Source organism: Neoarius graeffei, chromosome 24 (genome assembly GCF_027579695.1).
Source record: "Neoarius graeffei isolate fNeoGra1 chromosome 24, fNeoGra1.pri, whole genome shotgun sequence".
NCBI lineage: Eukaryota > Metazoa > Chordata > Actinopteri > Siluriformes > Ariidae > Neoarius > Neoarius graeffei.
Window position 1 is genome coordinate 39664641 of NC_083592.1, and position 19611 is coordinate 39684251.

The 19611-nt window shown below is 41.0% G+C and overlaps 1 protein-coding gene across 1 annotated transcript in view; it reads left to right on the forward strand.

Moving 5' to 3' along the window:
• The window catches only part of gc (GC vitamin D binding protein), a 110141-nt gene that overhangs the window by 25467 nt on the left and 65063 nt on the right, over nt 1-19611 (forward strand). Inside the window, 6 exon segments of the mRNA XM_060907135.1 lie at nt 1723-1785; nt 1787-1805; nt 2623-2692; nt 8030-8162; nt 19191-19288; nt 19290-19400. Of these exon segments, the coding sequence (XP_060763118.1) occupies nt 1723-1785; nt 1787-1805; nt 2623-2692; nt 8030-8162; nt 19191-19288; nt 19290-19400 (494 nt within the window).

Consider the following 19611-nt stretch of genomic DNA (forward strand, 5'->3'; position numbering starts at 1 on the left):
CCGGCACCTGGCGTGGACTCCATGATGGCATTTCGTCCTCAAATCCTGGGTTTCAGCACTCTCGCAGTTTGGGGAAAATGAGGAAATGGGAGACAGTCTTGTGATAACTCAGGGTGCATCATATTTTCTCTTTGTTTCACTTTTTGTTGATGAAGATGCAAATGGTTTTACTAGTATTACATGCAGCATAGCATAAGCTGTCAACTTCAGAGGTCACTTTCTGTTTTAATGTAATAAAACAATATCGAAATGAAATAATAGCTTTATAATCTTTATAGAAGCAGAAACCACCTGGACATTAAAAAAAATGCTTCAAATTTACTTTCAGCAATCACATTTCAACCTCAGCTTGGAGGTTTTATCCAAAAATAATTATAGGCACAGTAATGTACCCTGCAAATTAAACATGTTGGGTAATGAATTCTTCATAAAGAATTATTGCACCATTTCTGATGGCTTTGATTAAGAATGCATGGAAAATTCCATTTGTTGACTAACACTAGATCTGCAGATATTTGCCTGGCCCAGAGTTCTGTTTGCATTGAAACGTTTGTTGAACTCTAAGCTGTGGCTTGGGCTTGGGTTAGTTCTTAACAATGTGTGTCAGTAGACTAGAAGTTTAGTGACTCCTTCTTCTTCTTCTTTTGGCTGCTCCCGATTAGGGGTTGCCACAGCAGATCTTTTGTCTCCATTGCTCCCTGTCTTCCACATCCCTCTCCACCACACCCACCACTTTCATATCCTGCCTGGCCCAGAGTTCTGTTTGCATTGAAACGTTTGTTGAACTCTAAGCTGTGGCTTGGGCTTGGGTTAGTTCTTAACAATGTGTGTCAGTAGACTAGAAGTTTAGTGACTCCTTCTTCTTCTTCTTTTGGCTGCTCCCGATTAGGGGTTGCCACAGCAGATCTTTTGTCTCCATTGCTCCCTGTCTTCCACATCCTTCTCCACCACACCCACCACTTTCATATCCTCTCTCACCACATCCATGTATCTCCTCTTTGGCCTTCCTCATTTCCGTTTGCCTGGCAGCTCCATACTCAACATTTCTCCTTCCAACATGCTCTGCATCTCTTCTCAGGATGTGCCCGTACCATCTCAGTCTCATCTCATCTCATTATCTCAAGCCACTTTATCCTTCTACAGGGTCGCAGGCAAGCTGGAGCCTTTCCCAGCTGACTACGGGCGAAAGGCAGGGTACACCCTGGACAAGTCGCCAGGTCATCACAGGGCTGACACATAGACACAGACAACCATTCACACTCACATTCACACCTACGGTCAATTTAGAGTCACCAGTTAACCTAACCTGCATGTCTTTGGACTGTGGGGGAAACCGGAGCACCCGGAGGAAACCCACGCGGACACGGGGAGAACATGCAAACTCCGCACAGAAAGGCCCTCGCCGGCCCCGGGGCTCGAACCCAGGACCTTCTTGCTGTGAGGCGACAGCGCTAACCACTACACCACCATGCCGCCCCAGTCTCATCTCTGTTAGCTTAATTCCCAAGCTCTCCACATGTGCTGTCCCTCTGATGTGCTCGTTCCTTATCCTGTCCAACCTTGTCACTCCCATCGCAAACCTTAACATCCTCAACTTCGCCACCTCCAACTTTGCCTCCTGTCTCTTCATTAAGGGTACGGTGTCCAATCCATACATCACAGCTGGTCTCACTAGAAGTTTAGTGACTGACTTATTCAAAATTTATTTAAACACTGCTTGAGCATAATAAGAATAATGGGACTAAAGCACTGATTATCATTTTTATTTCTGCCATCATTGTTTCCAAGTGTGACAGCAGACAAAGGTATGGAAATTAACTTTTTCTTTTAATTGCCTTTCACTGACACACATACAATCAATTCATTCCATAGTGCTGTTGAATTCTCAGATTAGAAGGTGTGCTGATTTACTATAACACTGCAGAGTTGACAGGAGTTTGGGCTATAACCTTAAGGATAGGTTTATATTAAGGCACTATACCTGTACTAATATGTGATCATTCCTGTACTTACAGTTCATTTACAGGGACTTTTATGGTAGACACACCACATAACACATGGCTAATAAAAATGGATTATGAAATGTGCAGTTATTTAACAAAGAAAAACTTATAATTGTTGATATAGTGAAGCTTTCTGTAAGGAAATTTTTATTTCACATTTATTTGAAATGAAATCTATTTTGGGCGGCACAGTGGTGTAGTGGTTTGCACTGTTGCCTCACAGCAAGAAGGTTCTGGGTTCAAGCCCAGTGGCTGATGGGGGGGTCTTTCTGTGTGGAGTTTGCATGTTCTCCCTGTGTCTGTGTGGGTTTCCTCTGGGTGCTCCGGTTTCCCTCACAATCCAAAGACATGCAGGTTAGGCTAATTGGTGGCTCTAAATTGACCGTAGGTGTGAATGTGAGTGTGAATGGTTGTTTGTCTCTGTGTGTCAGCCCTGCGATGACCTGGTGACTTGTCCACTTGAACCCTGCCTTTCGCCCGTAGTCAGCTGGGATAGGCTCCAGTGACCCTGCACAGCAGTTATGGAAAATGGATGGATGGAAAAGTACACTCACAAGAGTGATTGTCAACAGAAATTGGGTTCTTAAGTAAAATTGCCTTTCTTATCTTTTATTCTTATGAAAGCATTATACCAAAGAAAAAGTGTGTGAAGACCTTCAGGCCATTGGATCAGAAAACTTCAGAATAATGTATGTAAATATATGATATAAGCAATGCGCCTATGCTACCTTGTAATTAATTTGTTTTTCTAGCGATATTTTATAAATTAAGTTCAGTGTCTCTGTTATTAAAAATAATTTTTTTGCAGTGTTTCTCCGTATGTGTGTACATATATCTGTGAGTGTTTAGTCTATGTCTATTTCTTATCTAGAGTGTTTATACTGTTTATATTGTTTATTTCAGTTATTCTATTTTTATTTATTGCATTGCCTGTTTGCACCGTGGGTCAGAGAGGACTGAAATTTCATCTGTGCTGTATGTCGAGTATAGCATATAAATTAAGACAAAGTTGACTTGACTTGTATAAACTTTACATAAAACCTTGGCGCTTGGTGAATTCTAGCACTCAATAATTTATTTTAATATCAGCAGGTTAAAATCATGGAACACCACAGCACAGCAGCAGTGGTCAGGAACTGCTGGAAATAAGTGCAAATTAGATTTACTCAAACCCAATCTAACACAACATTTAGAGGAATGTTCCATCATTTGCTTCGAGTTATATAGAATGATGCAACCTGTAACCACATTCTATCTCTAACCTTAGACATTCTTAAACTTTCAAACAAGTTTTGTCCAACTTTTTATGCAAATCCTTTAAAATGAGCAATTATGAACACATGCACATGTGATATATATATATATATATATATATATATATATCCATAGCCACTTATCCTGTTCTACAGGACCGCAGGTAAGCTGGAGCCTATCCCAGCTGACTATGGGCGAGAGGCAGGGTACACCTTGGACAAGTCGCCAGGTCATCGCAGGGCTGACACATATAGACACAGACAACCATTCACACCTATGGTCAATTTAGAGCCACCAATTAACCTAACCTGCATGCCTTTGGACTGTGGGGGAAACTAGAGCACCCGGAAGAAACCCATGTGGACAGCATGCAAACTCCACACAGAAAGGCCCCTGTCAGCCGCTGGGCTCGAACCCAGGACCTTCTTGCTGTGAGGCGACAGTGCTAACCACCCTGCCACCCCTATATATGTGTGTGCATGTGTGCAAGTTGAGTAAAAGCTTTCTATTCGATGACTAATGCTAAAAACTTTGTTCACTAAAAACTAAACCACAGAGAGGAAAAGTGATATCGATCACTTGCTTTTACCTGACAGAAACAGCTGATCATTTTCTTTTCAAGGCAGATAAAGAAGTACTACAGGAAGCTCCCTAATATGACTTGGCACAGAGTGATAGAATTTTTTTTGTCTGTTTGTTGTTGTTTTTTTGTCAAGCCAATGAATTGTTGCTGATGCAGTTTTTAAGTCTGTTTTTGATAATTGTTCACTCATAAGACTAAAAGGGAAAGGCACTTCTTAGAAAATCTCATCTCATTATCTCTAGCCGCTTTATCCTGTTCTACAGGGTCGCAGGCAAGCTGGAGCCTATCCCAGCTGACTATGGGCGAGAGGCAGGGTACACCTTGGACAAGTCACCAGGTCATCGCAGGGCTGACACATATAGACACAGACAACCATTCACACCTATGGTCAATTTAGAGCCACCAATTAACCTAAGGTGCATGCCTTTGGACTGTGGGGGAAACTGGAGCACCCAGAAGAAACCCACGTGGACAGCATGCAAACTCCACACAGAAAGGCCCCTGTCAGCCGCTGGGCTCGAACCCAGGACCTTCTTGCTGTGAGGCGACAGTGCTAACCACTACACCACCCTGCCACCCCTATATATGTGTGTGCATGTGTGCAAGTTGAGTAAAAGCTTTCTATTCGATGACTAATGCTAAAAACTTTGTTCACTAAAAACTAAACCACAGAGAGGAAAAGTGATATCGATCACTTGCTTTTACCTGACAGAAACAGCTGATCATTTTCTTTTCAAGGCAGATAAAGAAGCACTACAGGAAGCTCCCTAATATGACTTGGCACAGAGTGATAGAATTTTTTTTTGTCTGTTTTTTTTTTGTTGTCATGCCAATGAATTGTTGCTGATGCAGTTTTTAAGTCTGTTTTTGATAATTGTTCACTCATAAGACTAAAAGGGAAAGGCACTTCTTAGAAAATGATTTGGAAATAATGGGGTAATCCATATGTTGTTTCCTGTGTTTGCTGAAAGAAAAATCAGAAATCCTAGTTTACATTTTTTCTTTCAGGAAACACTGGAAACAACATATGCATAAAAAACAAGAATAGTGTAGCTGAGCAAACAAAAAATAACCAGATAGATACTGTGACTAAAGTCACAGTGATTTGCACTAGATGACCTGAACAAAATACAAAAAAAAACCACAATTGAAAAAATCATGAAAATTGACAGAGTTATAAGCGATTGAAAAAAAAGCCCCTTTTTCATGGATCATTCCAGTTCAGTGGTCTGGATCAGCACCAAAAGTCATAGCAGCTTAACTCAGCCTAGAGATATTCTTCATGTGAAATTAGGTGATGATTGGTTGAAAACTGAGGGAAAAATAGCATCTTAAAAAAACATTAGGAGAATCATAAGAAGAAGAACTAGATAGATAGTGTGACTAATGTCACAGTCAGTGCGTTTACATGCACATAGAGAAAATCGAATTTCTGCCGTTGCTCGACTGAAATCGAAGTTCAAAATGCCATGTATACACCTTAATTCGGCTGAAATTGAACCGAACTTGATTTCTTGGAATCGAGCTACACGACCTAGATTATGCGATTTCTGCCGAGTTACTTAGTGCATGTAAACCCTATTGAGCTACATATTCGCGCTACTTACTTCAGCGCTGCCCCTTCCGGAAGTGACGAGTGACGAGACCACAAGCGGGAAACACAACAGCCTCGGTCGGCATGACAACGAATCATGACAACAGCATGAATCTTTTCTTTTTGTGCTATTGTTTGCACTGTTAAAATTTAGCTCAGTATCACCAAATACATCTGTACAGCTGTTGCATAGCTGTGAATTGTGTACATAAACAAGTCATTGTATTTGTGTGTGTGTATATATATATGTCCAACATCTGAAGAATGTCAATAAAAACAAAACAATTGAACTTTTTGTGTGTTTATTAAGACATAAGTTAAATTGTAAGCAAAAAAAAAGATTTTTTTGTAAGCAAAAAATGGACTTTAGAAAAATATACAATTGTGCAAAATAACTTGTCTTACAAAACTGTGGTCTGCGCAGGACAGTTTGTAGCCATACAGTCTGTTAGAGCAAGCCCAACAGCTTGAGCACGGAACTTGTGAACACGGAACTGCCAGTGTTGCCAGATTGGGCAGTTTTAAGTGCATTTTGGCGGATTTGAACATGTTTTGGGCTGGAAAACGTCAGCAGTATCTGGCAACACTGCTGGTAACTTTGTTTATACTCTTGAATAAAACTCTTCTTCATGACGACAACCGGACGTGTACCAACACGATGGGGCGTGTAGCGCCACCTGTGGCTCGGGTGCACAATGTACCTCACACAATAGCTCGATTTCCTTGTGTGCATGTAGGATTGGATTTCTCTGGCACCCCTGCTGGGACCCTTAGCTCGATTACCGACAGTAGCTTGATTTGGATGTGCATGTAAACGTACTGAGTGATTTGCGCTAGCTCTTGCACACTGGGACGTCTGGTCACCGTAGCCTATAGATCAGGAATAGTAAGAAATAGAGAATGACACTTACTGAGGAACAGGCCCGTTGTTCATGGATCATTCCAGTTCGGTGATCCAGATCAACACCAAAAGTCATAGCAACTTCATTCAGCCCAGAGGTATTCTTTATATGAAATTTGGTGATGATTGGTTGAAAACTGAGGGACAAATACCATTCTAAAAAATGTTAGGATAATAATAATAATAATAATAATAAGCAGAAGAAGAAGAAAGTAGAAAGATCCTGATTGAGAGTAACAATTTGTGCTACCGCTGCTACCACAAAGGTCAAAGCCAGAGAATTACTAAATCTAATGGGAAGAGAGAACTAATAGTGAACTAATGAAAAAGATCTATGCTGCATTTTCAAAAGTCTCATGTAATTATTTGCATCATGATGAGCAGAAAAGGCAATAATGAAGGATCTTACCACAAGTGAATTGGTGAACAGGAGGAATGAACACTGAAAGACTCCATAGCAGGCTATTGAAAAAGAAAAGGCCCAGGAACAGGAAGGAAAAAAACACTGGAACAAGAAGTAGAAATAGAAAACTAATATAAACAGAAGGCCTGTATAAATACCAGTTAGATAAATGAAGTATGAAGTACATTTCCTTTTGGATTTACAGAAAAACTTCTGTTTAATCATTTGTGTGCTGCTATTTCTCAGTTTTTAATAAATCACATGCAGTTTCACAGTGGAATTACTCTAATACTGAACAGGTGGTTCACCGTGAGCTGGCCTAGCGGTTAGCGTATCTGCCTCTTGATCAGGAGAGCGCGAGTTCTACTTGTGGTCGGGTCATACCAAAGACCATCATAAAAAGGGCACCTACTGCAGTCTGGCAAGGCATGCTGAAGTACAGATGTGAGTGGGGAGTCAAACTCTCACGGTTACCAGAGGACCAGCCCCCCATTGTAACCCTAGCTGTATAATAGGTGAGAAGCCAAAGAAAGAAAAAGAAAGAAAGAAAGAAAGAAAGAAAGAAACCACAACTTTATTCATCACACACTTGTGAAATTTCCTCTCTGCATTTAACCCATCTGAAGCAGCGAACACACACATGCACACACATGTGAGCAATGAGCACACACACATACCCAGAGCAGTGGGCAGCCATGCTAACAGCGCCCGGGGAGCAGTTGGGAGTTAGGTACCTCGCTCAAGGGCACCTCAGCCCAAGGCCGTCCCATATTAATCTAACCTGCATGTCTTTGGATTGTGGGGGAAACCGGAGCACCCAGAGGAAACCCACGCAGACACGGGGAGAACATGCAAACTCCACACAGAAAGGACCTTGCCGGCCTCTAGGTTTGAACCCAGAACCTTCTTGCTATGAGGTGACTGTGCTAACCTATAGAATCAGCGCCGCCTCATGCACCTTAAGGGCCTGGTTAGTACTGAGATGGGAGACTGATTGGGAAGACCAGATCCTGGCATGGGAGGGACTTAGACTTTCACTTTTGAACAGATGGTTCTATGAGCAATATCATTAGTTAAATGAACTTAATTAAAACAACAACAATAATAATAATAATAATAATAATAATAATAATAATAATAATAATTTGGCAAAGTCAACATACCTGGCAGTGTGTGTCCCTTTCCTATTTAAAGTGTGCATGTTTCATTTGTAATACAGTTAAAATATTAGTAGATAAAAATGCCCCATGAGTTTACTGCATTTTTCAGCTGTATTAAAGTTATGTTTCAGAGTGATAGCTCTATACAGCCAGAAGTTCCCAAATGGAGCCTTTGAGGAAGTGAACAATAAGGCTGATGAAATGGCTAAACTAGCAGAACACTGCTGTCAGTATGATGCAAGCCCTGACTGTTATGACAAAGGGGTAAGCCAACACTTATTTTGATATGTAGTAACTGTCTGGGTGTCTTCTGTAAAACCCAATCATTCCACAGAAGTCAATGATTTCTCTTTGAAAGCTGGGAGGAGAAAAAGTGAGATGACGACAGAAATGCATCCTCAAGTGCCTTTCTTCAGCTGTACATACTCATATCATTCCATGGCATACAATGGTGGTGCCATAAAGTGCATTTCTTGCACTTTATTTTAACATCTAATCTGAGATAAAGAAGATATGGCTTCATCACAAAATCAGAAATCAGGCATACACCAAATAAATAGCATCAGTGTACTCCAACTGTGAACTAATCACAGATGAGTGTGAATTGTGAAACTCTTATTCTCTCTCCTCTCAACATGAGATGTCAAATGAAGAGGCCTAATTTTGCAGCTACCTGTTTCACACTTAATTACACCACTAAATGAGCTATTGTGGGATGTACTGTAATTGTTCATTGTTAGCTGGACAAATTCTGCTAGGATGCAGCATTCTGCATCGCTCTGTGTGTGTGTGTTTCGAAGTGTCCTGTGTATATAAACACTATGATAAATACTACCACTGAATGTTTCAACATAGCCATGTCTGTCAAATATGGCATGTCTTCTTTGGTTTCATATTTCCCAGGGGACATATTGTTAATTGAAAATGTTTCAAATCAAAGCGACATAAAAATTACCTAATACTTTCTTAAAGTACCATGAGCTGGCCGAGTGGTTCGTGTGTCTGCCTCTCGATCAAGAGATCCTGAGTTCTACTTGTGGTTGGGTCATACCAAAGACCATCATAAAAATGGTACCTACTGCCATCTGGTAAGGTGTGCTGCAATACAGATGTGAGTGGGGAGTCAAACTCTTGCAGTTACCAGAGGACTAACCCCCCCACCCCTACGGTAACCCTTGCTGTATGAGAGGCTGAGGGCTATAGAAACGGAGATTGGCACTGCCCAGTGAGCCTTAAGGGCCTGGTTAGGACTTGGATGGGAGATTGCCTGGGAAGACCAAGTCCTGGTGTTGAAAGAACTTTGACTTTCTTTTTTTTAACTTTCTTAAAGTGATGAAAATATGGCATAATTATGGGTGAATTTATCACCAATTCCTGGACTAGAGGATTTATGTGCATGTAAATAGAAGTGTTCAAGATCCTGTCTTTTCTGTCAGCCTCGATTGAAGTGAAAATTAGCAAAAAAATATGTGAAGAAAATAGAATTTTATCCACTTTGTAATTTAATTACAGTGTCAAAAATCAAGGTGCAGGACCCAACTATGTACAGTAACATTTAAAACCTACAAATATCATTGTAAAATGGTTTTAGTTGAGGTTATTGGAGATGTTATATGCTTGTACAAACAAGCCATTTATTCCACGGATTCTGTTTCATAGCAGTGTTTGTTTTGGTTTCATTTTTGATCCTGTCTCTGCCCTGAGCATTGTCATTGGTTTGTTTCCCAAATGTGTGCACCTGTTCAGGGGCAGCATGGTGGTATAGTGGCACTGTTGCCTCACAGCAAGAAGGTTCTGGGTTTGGGCCCAGTGGCCGACGGGGGGCCTTTCTGTGTGGAGTTTGCATGTTCTCCCTGTGTCTGTGTGCATTTCCTCCTGGTGCTCTGGTTTCCCCCACAGTTCAAAGACATGCAGTTAGGTTAATTTGCATATTCTGGACCAATTTTGTGGTTTTTTTATATGAAAGAATGCAGGCCTGGCCCTTACCAATTTGACACCCTAGGCAAGATTTTACGTGGCGCCCCCTCCCCAACACCAGTTAAAGCCACTGATAGTGTATCTATACTAACAAGAAATGGAATAGCTTTGTCTTAAAACATTCTTTTATTTAAACAAAAAAATTGCACGTTCAAAATACTTAATTAAAGGCATTAAATAAAGAAATTGCACATTCAAAATATTTAATACTGAATTAAAGAAACAAATACAAAATATGAACTGAATATCTCATCTCATTATCTCTAGCTGCTTTATCCTTCTACAGGGTCGCAGGCGAGCTGGAGCCTATCCCAGCTGACTACGGGCGAAAGGCGGGGTACACCCTGGACAAGTCGCCAGGTCATCACAGGGCTGACACATAGACACAGACAACCATTCACACTCACATTCACACCTACGGTCAATTTAGAGTCACCAGTTAACCTAACCTGCATGTCTTTGGACTGTGGGGGAAACCGGAGCACCCGGAGGAAACCCACGCGGACACGGGGAGAACATGCAAACTCCGCACAGAAAGGCCCTCGCCGGCCACAGGGCTCGAACCCGGACCTTCTTGCTGTGAGGCGACAGCGCTAACCACTACACCACCGTGCCGCCCTGAACTGAATATATGAAACATAATATAAATGGCTTACATAAAGTATTACATTTACAGTGCTCCCAAAATAAAAAATGTAAACAAGTGTTGTAATTCGTAAATGTAATATAAATAAGGCATTGCACAAAATAAGATATTAAAGAAACCAGTGTGCATGAAAAATACAAGGATTTAAATAAAAATAAAAAAAATATAAAATTGTGATATTAAAAAGACCTCTAGTGGTGTTTTTTGGTACTGCCTTCAACTTCAACTATTGAAAAACTAAAGGGGGAAAAACTGTTGATATGTAACTATATGTGTATATGTTGATATTGAATATAGTACAAGGGAAATACTAGTTTACTATATGTTGATATGTTGTGCTGCTTTCCTATTTTTTTTTCTCAGCACTTTGATGTCTGTCCTGTCTCTGTCCACGTATGGGAGAGTGAAAAACGTAATTTCAGCTCCTTTGTATGACTGGTGCATGTGAGGAAATTGACAATAAAAGTTGAGCTTGAACAACACCAGCGCGTCCTCAATCTCACATAACCTGCTACAGCTTTACCCTCCTAGTCTTTCTTGCAGCAAAGTAATCTACAACATCATCATATGATAACTGATTTGAGACCACATGGTTGATGCTTATAATGGCAAGTCCACTGAGGCGGTGCACTCTTTATTATGCAAATTATATTAGTAATTCATACTGTATATTAGTAATGGTAGGCTATCAATTGTATTGTTTACTACAGTGAAATGCAAATTAGCAGAAGGCAAAGAATTAGTTAACTGCAGTATAATATAGCATGTGAGAATGCCAAGTTATGCTCTAACATTAATTATGTACACTGATATAATGTTATCCATTGCTTTGCTGCATAGCCTAGAAAACAAGTGGTTAATGACGTTATCAATCATGGTTTTGCAACAGAAAAATAATATCGACATCATCTTTACTGAGTGTGACATTACCTCTGTCTTTGTTGCGTTGTTCCTCCTCTTCTTTCCTTTTCTTTCTCCCCTGGGCTCCTGACAATTTTGGACGTTTTGACATTTTTTCAGCTTGCATTATAGCACGACCATCCTCCCCAAGTAGTAGTCTAGCATATGTAAAGCCTGGTCGGACGAGAGGGGGTGCCTTGGGAAAGTAACAAGTCTATTAATAATAATAATAATAATAATAATAATAATAGTAGTAGTAGTAGTAGTAGGGGCGGCACGGTGGTGTAGTGGTTAGCGCTGTCGCCTCACAGCAAGAAGGTCCTGGGTTCGAGCCCCGTGGCCGGCAAGGGCCTTTCTGTGCGGAGTTTGCATGTTCTCCCCGTGTCCGCGTGGGTTTCCTCCGGGTGCTCCGGTTTCCCCCACAGTCCAAAGACATGCAGGTTAGGTTAACTGGTGACTCTAAAATTGACCGTAGGTGTGAATGTGAGTGTGAATGGTTGTCTGTGTCTATGTGTCAGCCCTGTGATGACCTGGCGACTTGTCCAGGGTGTACCCCGCCTTTCGCCCGTAGTCAGCTGGGATAGGCTCCAGCTTGCCTGCGACCCTGTAGAAGGATAAAGCGGCTAGAGATAATGAGATGAGATAATAATAATAATAATAATTATTATTATTATTATCATTTACTGAATTCCTCACCACCCGCTCGGTGAGTTGCTTTTGTGTCTTCTTCCTTTACAGGAGAGAAAGTGTGCCATTTATGCTATTTGTAAAGAGAACACATCTGAGTGCTTGTTTCGTTTCCCTGCAGTCTTGACGCTCTGAGATTGTTTCTTGTTTTCAACGCGTTTATTATATTTTCCTCCAGGAAGCTCTTCGCAACATGGTTGCTTGAATGAGCTGCTAAACTGTCATTTTAATGAGAACACAGATCAACAAAGCAACTTTGTTTTATTAAAAAAAAAAAAAGTGCCAGGCACCATTGGAATATCTCGCTGCGAAACGTGTTCGGTGCATAAAAGACCTTTACTTCAGCCCAGACTGCTCAACGACACCGACAGACTGCTCCAAGTGCAGCCATATTCAAAACAAGCAACAGATCTATGTCAGTTATCTGTAACAACCACCACCACACCCCACCCCACCCCGCTTTTTTTTTTGACAAATCGCACCCTGACTACATGCTTTGCTGTACAATTAAATTAGGCTAAGACATTATAATGCTGACTCGTTTTCAGAATAGTGGAAGTCATAATTTTTCTCCCCCCGTTTCTGCGCCCCTGGATGGACGCAGCGCCCTTAGCATTTGCCTATATTGCCTATGCCACGGGCCGGCTCTGAAAGAATGTCCCTTTACACAGTAAAAATCATAGTGCCAATTTTACTCTTTAAGAGTTGAATTTAACTCTCTGTCAGATAACATTTGGTCCGACTCAAAATCAGTGTAAAATTTACTCTATAGCCAGTGTAAGATTTTTAGAGTTAATTTTACTCTATTTTGTGTCAAAATTAACAATGAGGTGTGTAAAAATATTTAACACTATAGATAGTGTAAGATTTTCAGAGTTAATCTGACTCTATATTGTATTTTCGTGGGGAATCATCACCCTGCAGAGTAGATTTTGTCATTGTGTGCAAGTGGGAATTAACTCTCACTTTTGACACAACCATTTAGACGATTTTACTCTGCATAGTGTTATAACTACTCTATCCAGAGGAAAATAGGTTTACACTGCAATATTGACACTCCATTTTTTACTGTGTACACACTCATTTAGAAGGGTAATTTTGCACAAGGCCATCTGTCTACAGCAGAAAAAAAATAAAATAATAAAACGCGTCTGGAAAAATCCCAAGGGAGTCTGGAGCCAGATTCGTGACATTATCTGCGGAAGTGCTAGCAGGCTTTGAGAGCTTTGCACGGTTTCAGTGCACAGCCTGTGTAGACCAAGCGCTCCCATTTCTCTCTCATTGTCCGGTCTTTTGGACGATGAGTACTAATCCCATTGGACGATGAGTACTAAAACGCTGAGTACTAATCCCATCAAGATTGATGTTGCTACACCCTCCTACGATACATCTGTTAACCATTTTAATATTTGCGCAATAACGTTGAATAAATTTGCAGAAAACCACCAGGTAATTTTCTCATAAACAAACCAGCACTGATGTAGGATTCAGAAGGAGGCGACCCACAGATGACGTCATGAAAATCAGTGTTTGCCGGGAAATCCAAATGCCAAGGTTTTTCAGAGGCGGACCAATTCGCCTCAAATGGCTTGATTTCAACTGAATTTTTCTGGTATTGCGCAAGGTAAAAAAATTGCAGAGAATGCAGAATGTTACAGATATTTGACCAAAGTTTAATATAAAACAGGAGAATTACATTGATCTTGCTCCTGAATTTACCCATGATATGCACTTTAACATGGGGCAGCCTTGGGGTGAAGTGCCCTTGAGTAAGGTACCTAACCCCTAACTGCTCCCTGGGCATATGGCTACACACTGCTCTGGGTGTGTGTGCAGATGATGAATTTCATTGTGCTTGACTGTGCATGTGACAAAATAAAGGCTTCTTCTTCTGTGTTTAATCCATGATCGGCTTTTCAACGGTATGTATACCCTGCGGTTTTTGTTTGTTGTGTGTGAAGTTAAGCCTAAGACTTAACTTTCTGTGTTCCACCAGTGCCTGTTTTCAACTTTGTATAAAGATTGCCTTAATAAAACTCACACTGAGTTTATATACACTTGTATCCAACCTCATCTCACCATGCTTCATTATTTTTACCACCCTTCTATCTAACCTTGCTTTGATACTGCCTTTTATTTGCTGTCACTAGGGGATCCTGCTCTGCCAAGAAAGATATGAGATTCACAGTTCAACACTTTCATGTTAACAGGATTAAGAAAAGCCCTGAAGAGTTAACATCTCACAATCCTTTTTGAGCGTCTGAAGATGGAAGAACAATGACTTTTCAGAGGAAAACAAAGTTACAGATACTGCTAGTGCAATAGAGCAGATTGTCACTCTCAGGAAGTTGAGTAGAAGGGGGATGCAAGTGCAGATTTCTTTATTAAGATGAAAGAACACAAACATATGAAACACACAAAAGAGGATCATGAGCATAAACACGAACATGAGCATGGAGAGAAATAAAACACAACACAGGGTAAACACAACAGAAGCTTGACATACCAGTGCACAAAAACTAGAACTTAAATAGTGTGACTAGCTAAAGCAAAACTAGACACAGTTGTGTTCAGTCAGAGGTATGGCGACTGAAAGTGGTACTTGGGCGCTATGAGGCATGTGACCAGTCCACGTGACATGCAAGGGCTGATGCATATCGTAGTCTGTAAGTTCTGTTCAGTGCTGCTTTCAGTCAGGCCCGGCGCCAGGAACAGTTTACTAAGGGGGCAATTAGAAATCGCAAGGGGGCAAATATTTTTTCATATAGTGTGTAGTAGTGATGGCGGTCTGCCAACATGTTTCAAACAATTTACTGCGCCAACCACAAAACCACGGCCCCGAAGGTTGCTTTAGTCTGGGAAAATCATGTGGCATATTACCAGGGCAGTTGTGCTTTATCAACACCCGTGCCCACCTGTTAACCCTCTCCTCCAATTTTCTCACAGACACGTGTTACAACCGGAAAGATGCCAAACATAAAACAACACACACAAACCTACAGGCAAGTCCTTTAAATTTAAAATACATACAAATAGCTCCGCGGCATGAAAACAAAACGTCAATGCAAGTCTAAGGTACTTGGCTCGGCGGCCAAAATCATAATTTAAAAAAAATCAACAGACCCCGTGGCTGCACCAGTAATAGCCTTCCTGACTCGCACCGAGTCAACGCTAACCACTTAATCCGCGATCCCAGTTTAGGCGTGTAGGGAACTAAACACTCTGAAGTGATGAATTTTCACCCCCGCTGCATGGGGGGTGACGTCAACAACACATATTCTTACGCTATTTGCGCACAAAGCGGACCATATATATGAACACACACACCAACATAAACGGAGATAAACTTAGCCTACAAAGAAATAAAATGGATTCACAATATTGTGATTGAATTCGTTTAATTCGGAAGGGGAAAGACTACTCCCGTAAACTGACTGCATATTACAGGATATTGCAGAGACAGTGTACTTGTAAGTGTGCATGTAAAACCCCCGCCCGCACGACCCTTGTCCTTATCACAGGTCTGTGTGTGCGCGGCTGTGTCAGCATTTCACACATACACCCACAATAACTAGTCCCCAGTAGTTAGGATTGATACATACCGTAAAATACCAAATAATAGCCCGGGCGATTATTTGTCTCAATCACGTAAGAGACCCGGCGCGTATTAGAGACTAGGCGGCTATTTGGAACAGGCGATTAATTCCTTCTTCACAAATACCTTCCCCAAAATCTACCTCAAAACGGGGAAAAAAATCATTCTCAGATAGGCCTACTTTTAACCAGTATAACTTACAGTTTGTTTAGAGTTAGATTACAGATAGCACGGTGCCGACTTCAGGGAATTTTGAAGACGCAGAATGCATCTTCGCATGGCACAGTCGGGGTGGATAAAGGATAAATCACACACCTTTTCCTGTTAATGACTAGTTAAGCGCATGCTTTACAAAATAATCAAGAAACCACACCATTGTCTGTGCGCAGCACTGTGATTTAATTACTCTGCAAAGTTATGGTCACTTGCTATCACCCTCACCCATGCAGCCTCCACCCTTTGCGCTTCGCGATGTCTGTCAATCTGAAATTGCATGGAGGGCGCGACGTTGAAGCAACATAATTAGGGTGCGAAGTGTCAAACCAAAGGGTTTTTTCTTATGCTGAAAAATAAGTGACCTGCAGTGGCTACATACTGTCATCTTGCATTCTCACGTTTCTCTCCAAGACGTCTCCCTATTTGGCCGATATGAGCCTATTCCCCGAGTGAGTTGGTACGGTGGCTCGACCCCGTAGAAAACTTAAAGTTCGGATGAAAGTTAGTTGAATAGGTTACTGACTTGTAGGCCTACATGTTGCCTGCCTGACGCGTGCTTCTGCCCAACTTGCACGACAGATTACTTGTTGAAAAGGCCCCTTGGATTAGATTGGCCGCGAGCAGACTGAAATGCATGTTAGAACGCTCTCACCTTTTTTGTAAAGCGTCTTCCAGATCCGAATGGGTAAGGGCAAGTGAAATGGTATAAGGTCTTTAATAAAACTCAGTGTGTGCTTTGACGCATGCATTCGGCAATTTAGGTCGTTTAACAGAAGCAGCAGTCCAACCTTGGAAACCCGCAGTCCTCAATGTCACCACACACGCTGGCTTTCGTTGGGTATACCCAAAGGGGTGGCTAAGACATCTGTCAAAAGTTACGGAGTTGCATTCCTCAAGAAATATTACGGTAGACCAAGATTATAACATTGAAATGGCATGTTTATTATCACGTAACAAAATGTTGTAAACAGTATTATAGAAATAATCATTCATTCATTCATTCATTCATTCATTCATTCATATTGTTTCGGTAGAAAACTATGCAATGCAATATCGTTTAAACACCAGAAAACCAGAAAAGTGCTGGGCCTCAAGATTCTAGATAGAACGTTCGGACGCTTTTTTTTTTTTTAGACCCCGGCGAGTATTCGGAACCGGCCTTTATTTGTCACAACACACGCGTACACCCGGCCGTTAAAGGGAACTCGGCGGTTAATTGGAACTCGGCTATTATTTGGTATTTTACGGTATGTCTAAAACAGGGTTAATTTTAAATTCAGGCTTTTTGAAATAATCCTGCCTTAATACAGTTGAATTCTACGATTGCAACGTAAGAATCATAACAACTAATCAGATTTGTTCTACCGTGCCAGTTTTAGTAGTGATTTATGTGAAATGTATTTTTGTGCAATGCGCAACCACTTAATATTTCGTATTTGAAAATGCAAATTATTAATACGTCTATAATACATTATATTTTCATAAGAAAACAATTAAGTGATCTGAGTCTCCGTTGAGGGGGCGGGGCTGTAGCCACGAGGGGGCGACGCCCCCTTTCGCCCCCCCATGGCGCCGGGCCTGCTTTCAGTGCTTACATCTCTCACACACACACACAACTGTTAATAGAGGAAGACGTTGCAATAGATAGGTACAACCATCACCACCAAAAATTAAAACTAATGGCCCACATGAAATTTTGTCATAATAGCTTTTGTAATAATTGTGATTAAATAGTTAATTTCAGTAGAGTTTGCCATTTAGCAAAAACTGTGCCACATTGATATTCTGGTTCCAGGAGCTTGGCTAAAGTTAGCAATGATGCTCACCAAGTAATGCAAGTGTACACGGTGTCCAGCCTCTGTCCAAAACAGAGAAAAGTTCTCACTTGGAAATGTGGACTCTAGTGTTGTAGTACTCGAGATCAGTCTCAAGATAATTTTTTGAAGGTCTTGGAATCGACCGCTTTTTTACTTGGTCTTGTCTCAGTCTCCAACATACTGTAGAGACTCCGGATTTTATTTCAAGACTGGCTAAGGTCACAACTGTGGGGATTTCACTGAATTGCCTGTGCATTGTCTGATTTACTTGTTAACATCGTTACTCTAATTGGATGTAAAACTTCCTGCTTCAAATGCATCCAATAAGATAACTTGTTGCTAATTTGAAATTTTTGTTACTGTTAACAGCCATCACCACTCTTCCCCCCCTTCACACACACTGGTCTGGTCCTGGTTTTGTCTCGGTCTTGATACTTGGTCTTGGTTTAGGTGGTCTTGACTACAACACTAATGGAATCTATGATGACTTTAGATACTGGTCCTAAAGTGTCTTTGTATAATAAAGTATCTTGGTTTATTATGCAATGCTTGTGAATCAATTCCCACTGCAGTTGCAGAATGCCAAAATATGCCTGTATGATGGGTCTGATGTAGCAACTAATGGATTTATTAATATTAGTAATAAGCATAAATAAGGATTGGTTTAACTCTGGTGATAAGGGGGTCATTTGCCTTGCTGTGGCTTTGAAGGCAGAAAATCAAGAGAAAAATGAGCTGCTTGTATGCAATCACAATTAAACCTGGGACTATAGCAAAAAACTTCTGATGTCATGGCCAGGATCTTGCCCGAATTGATAATCGCATCATCAGTTTTTCTTTGCCTAATCAGATGCAAGGTATGTCACCACTCTTGTTGGAACAGTTGGGAGCCAGTCCTGCAGGTTCAGGGAATCAAACCAGCAACCTATAGGTCACAAAGCTGTTTCTCTAACCATTTAGCCATGGCTTCCCCTAACAATTAACAAGTTCCCAGCTGCTTCTCAAAGGATTACATGACAATTCTGCACTGGAGGGGTTTTATTTTTTGGGAAGGAGGGGAAGAATTATCTAGTTTGAAAGTAGCCTTAGCATCTTAAATACATGAAGAGCTAACAAAATGAATCAGCTATAGAGTGTGATTCAAGATGACTATTTGTGATGGATTCAGCAGATGCATTAAATATGTCGGCAGACAAGAATATCATGTATAATAAATCATGAATCATTTGTCACCTGAATAGATATTGCTTGTGGTTACTTACTTTCCTGGAACATGCATGAGATAATGTAGATTTTTGTCTTCTGTAAACTAGAAATGTATTTATTTTTGCTTTGCGTTTTTGTTTTATATTTGTGTGGTTGACATTTAACAGGTGCAGATATTTGTAGACATTTGTATAATGGTCATAATCCAGTTAGAGGGCACTAATATAAAACATGTCCATCTCTTTAAGGCTACAGAAATCTCAGACAAGTCTTGTAGAAAGGATTCACCGTTCCCCAAGCATCCAGGCATTGAGCAGTGTTGCAATGTCCAAGGTGATGAGAGGAAACTGTTTAGCCACACTGCATTATTCAGCAGATGAACTCTCCTCCCTGATGGAGCCCACACCTGAAGAGATCCGTACTCAGTATACTAAAGACCGCAGTGGCTATGCTCTGAGGTAGGTTTGGGAAGCTCATGCATTTTGGCATAATTCTGGTTTACTTCCAACATGAATATCAGTGTTATAACCAGTGGCGGCTGGTGAAAAACATTCTTGGTGGGGCTGGTGTGTGCCAGTAGAGTTCCCTGCCTAGTCCAGTATAAGCATTCAAATGAACAGTCAGAAAATGACAATTCCACAATAATAATTTAATTTCCTTCTCAAAATC